Source organism: Triticum urartu, chromosome 3 (genome assembly GCF_003073215.2).
Source record: "Triticum urartu cultivar G1812 chromosome 3, Tu2.1, whole genome shotgun sequence".
NCBI lineage: Eukaryota > Viridiplantae > Streptophyta > Magnoliopsida > Poales > Poaceae > Triticum > Triticum urartu.
Window position 1 is genome coordinate 23,717,425 of NC_053024.1, and position 2,497 is coordinate 23,719,921.

Here is a 2,497-nt window from a genome sequence, read left to right on the forward strand (position 1 = left end):
CGTGCACGCTTACTAGTATGGTGTAGTTCCCTAGTCGAGCTCACCAAATTATTGATCAACTACTCTAGGATCGGTGATTTTGAGAGTACATGTCGCTATTAATCAGCCGTGCACGAAGCCACGAATCAACCACACTCCACTGCAAGAATGCACACATGCATGCCTGGTCCATCCATCACATGCCGAATACAACATCCAACCCTCTCCAAAACGTATTAATATATCCATCAACCGAATCTAACATCCAACAACAAAAATTTATGTTCTGACTCCCACTAATCGGATTTATCCATCTGGACACAGTAGGTGGTACCATGTTGGTTCAAAGCCCTATTTAAGCCCATGCACCCCTCTACGAAACTCATCACCAGTATAATCACTTAGAAAATCTAGTCATCTCATCTTCTGCAGCTGAGCTCACCACCACTACTATTGCTAGCTAGATCGAGATGGCCCGTGCTGCAGTTGCTCGGCTCGTGCTGGTCGCCCTGGTGGCGACAATGCTTCTCATAACCACCGACGCGGCCATCTCATGCGGTCAGGTGAACTCCGCCTTGAGCCCCTGCATCTCCTATGCACGAGGCAACGGTGCCAACCCGTCTGCGGCCTGCTGCAGCGGCGTCAGGAGACTTGCGGGCGCAGTGCGGAGCACCACTGACAAGAAAACGACGTGCAACTGCATCAAGAGCGCTGCTGGTGGGCTCAGCGCTGGCAAGGCCGCCGACATCCCCTCCAAGTGCAGCGTCAGCATCCCATACGCCATCAGCCCTTCCCTCGACTGCTCTACTATTCGCTAATCAACCACTGCCCACCATGGCTGCCGCATATCGCGCCATCCGACGTTTCTGAGTATGCTTAAGTCACAAATACATATGAATAAACGCTCTGACCTGATCTCCATGTGAGGGAGAAAGGAGTGCGTACGCTGAGCCAGCTCTGAATGGCCGGCCACTGTCGTACTATTGTTGCTTTTTACTTTCACTCCCATTGAGGAGACACGAGACTTTATTGTACGTTGTACCATGTACACTTCTAGTATGTGGATTGTACTTATAATTATTTCTCCCAGGTAATTTAATCCACATAACAACCGTGAGAGACGATGAAAATAAAGTGAATGCATAGGACCTCTTACGGGTTTTAATTATAAGGCATCTCAAATGGCAACCCGAAAATTTTCTCCCGCATCCGTCCGCGGGCAGGGAACGCCATCCAATGCTAGCCATATAAAACGAGCCAACAATTCGACCAAAGCTCACGAAATTCTATCAAACGGGCTGCATGGCGGGGACAGGGGCTCCACCTTGACCCGGCGTCCGATCAGGATGCCGCGGTGGTGCGGGGGCGAGGCTGGCTCCTCACCATGCAATGTCCGATATGGATGCGGCAGTTGTGCCGGGGAGGGGTTGGCTCCTGCTTCATTGATGTAGCGTGGCGGGGACAGCGGATCCACCTTCATGCACGCCGGCGATGGCGGAGAGGGCCCCATGTACGGAGCGACCGCCCGTCATTATCTCGATCTGACGGACAATATATCGTCCGTCAGAGCAGCCACCTTGAGGGGTCGGGGCGGCTATAGCGGTGGCTCATGTGGATGCGGGGGCGTTGCTTGGTCCTCCTCGTCACCGGAGGAGACGACGATCTCCTACTTGGTGGGGGAGCCAGCAGCCGTGGATGCTGACGGGCTAGGAGAGTGTGGGCGGCGGCACCAAGAACCATCAGAGGATGAGGTTCCGCCTACTACATCTGCCGGAGCGGAGCACCACGACTTTTGAATCGCCTGAGCTTGGGTCGAAGAGGGGGGGGGGGGGGGGGCCCAGGAACAAAGGGGGGGGGGGGGGGGGGCCGGTGCTCAGGGAGGGGGACTGCGGCTATGTGCGCTGCCGACACATAGTTTAAAGAGCCACGGCGCAGGCCAGGCGAAGGGGTTGTCCACTTCAATGCGGCACAGCGACCGGAGTTGGTTCCTCGGGAACATGCGTCGGCATTGAAGCGGCAGCTATCGAGAGGCCACGTCGGTCCAGGCCGGCATGCATGCGGCGCAGTAAGTGATGTCAATTGAAACTGCGTCGGTATTTCCCGAAAGAGGAAGGGATGATGCAGTATAGCTAGGTTAGGTATTTCCCTCAGTTATGAAACCAAGATATCAATCTAGTAGGAGAACCAAGCAACATTATGTAAACGGTATCTTCACACAAAGAAGAGGGGTTGTCAATCCCTCCTAGGTAACAACGCCAGAAATTAGCAAGTTGACGAGAGAATATTTGTGATAGACTGGATAAATAGCTCTAGGTAAAATATAAATAAAATAAGTAATAAAAAATGCAGCAATATATTTTGGGTCTTTGGAATAATAGATCTGAAAATAAAAACGAATAAAATAGATCTCAAAGCAAATATGATAAAAAAAAGACTGGGGGGGGGGGGCGGGGGCGTAGATTTCACTAGTGGTTGCTCTCAAGAAATAGCATACGGTGGGTAAAAAATTACTGTTGGG

The 2,497-nt window shown here is 52.1% G+C and overlaps 1 protein-coding gene across 1 annotated transcript; it reads left to right on the plus strand.

Annotated features, from left to right (window-relative positions):
• The first annotated feature begins 347 nt into the window (after positions 1-347).
• On the plus strand, positions 348-1,059 carry LOC125542481 (non-specific lipid-transfer protein 4.1-like). The gene has a single exon (XM_048705534.1). It carries the CDS (start codon positions 450-452, stop codon positions 795-797), a length of 348 nt encoding a protein of 115 aa, XP_048561491.1. The 5' UTR covers positions 348-449; the 3' UTR covers positions 798-1,059.
• The last annotated feature ends 1,438 nt before the right edge of the window (positions 1,060-2,497 follow it).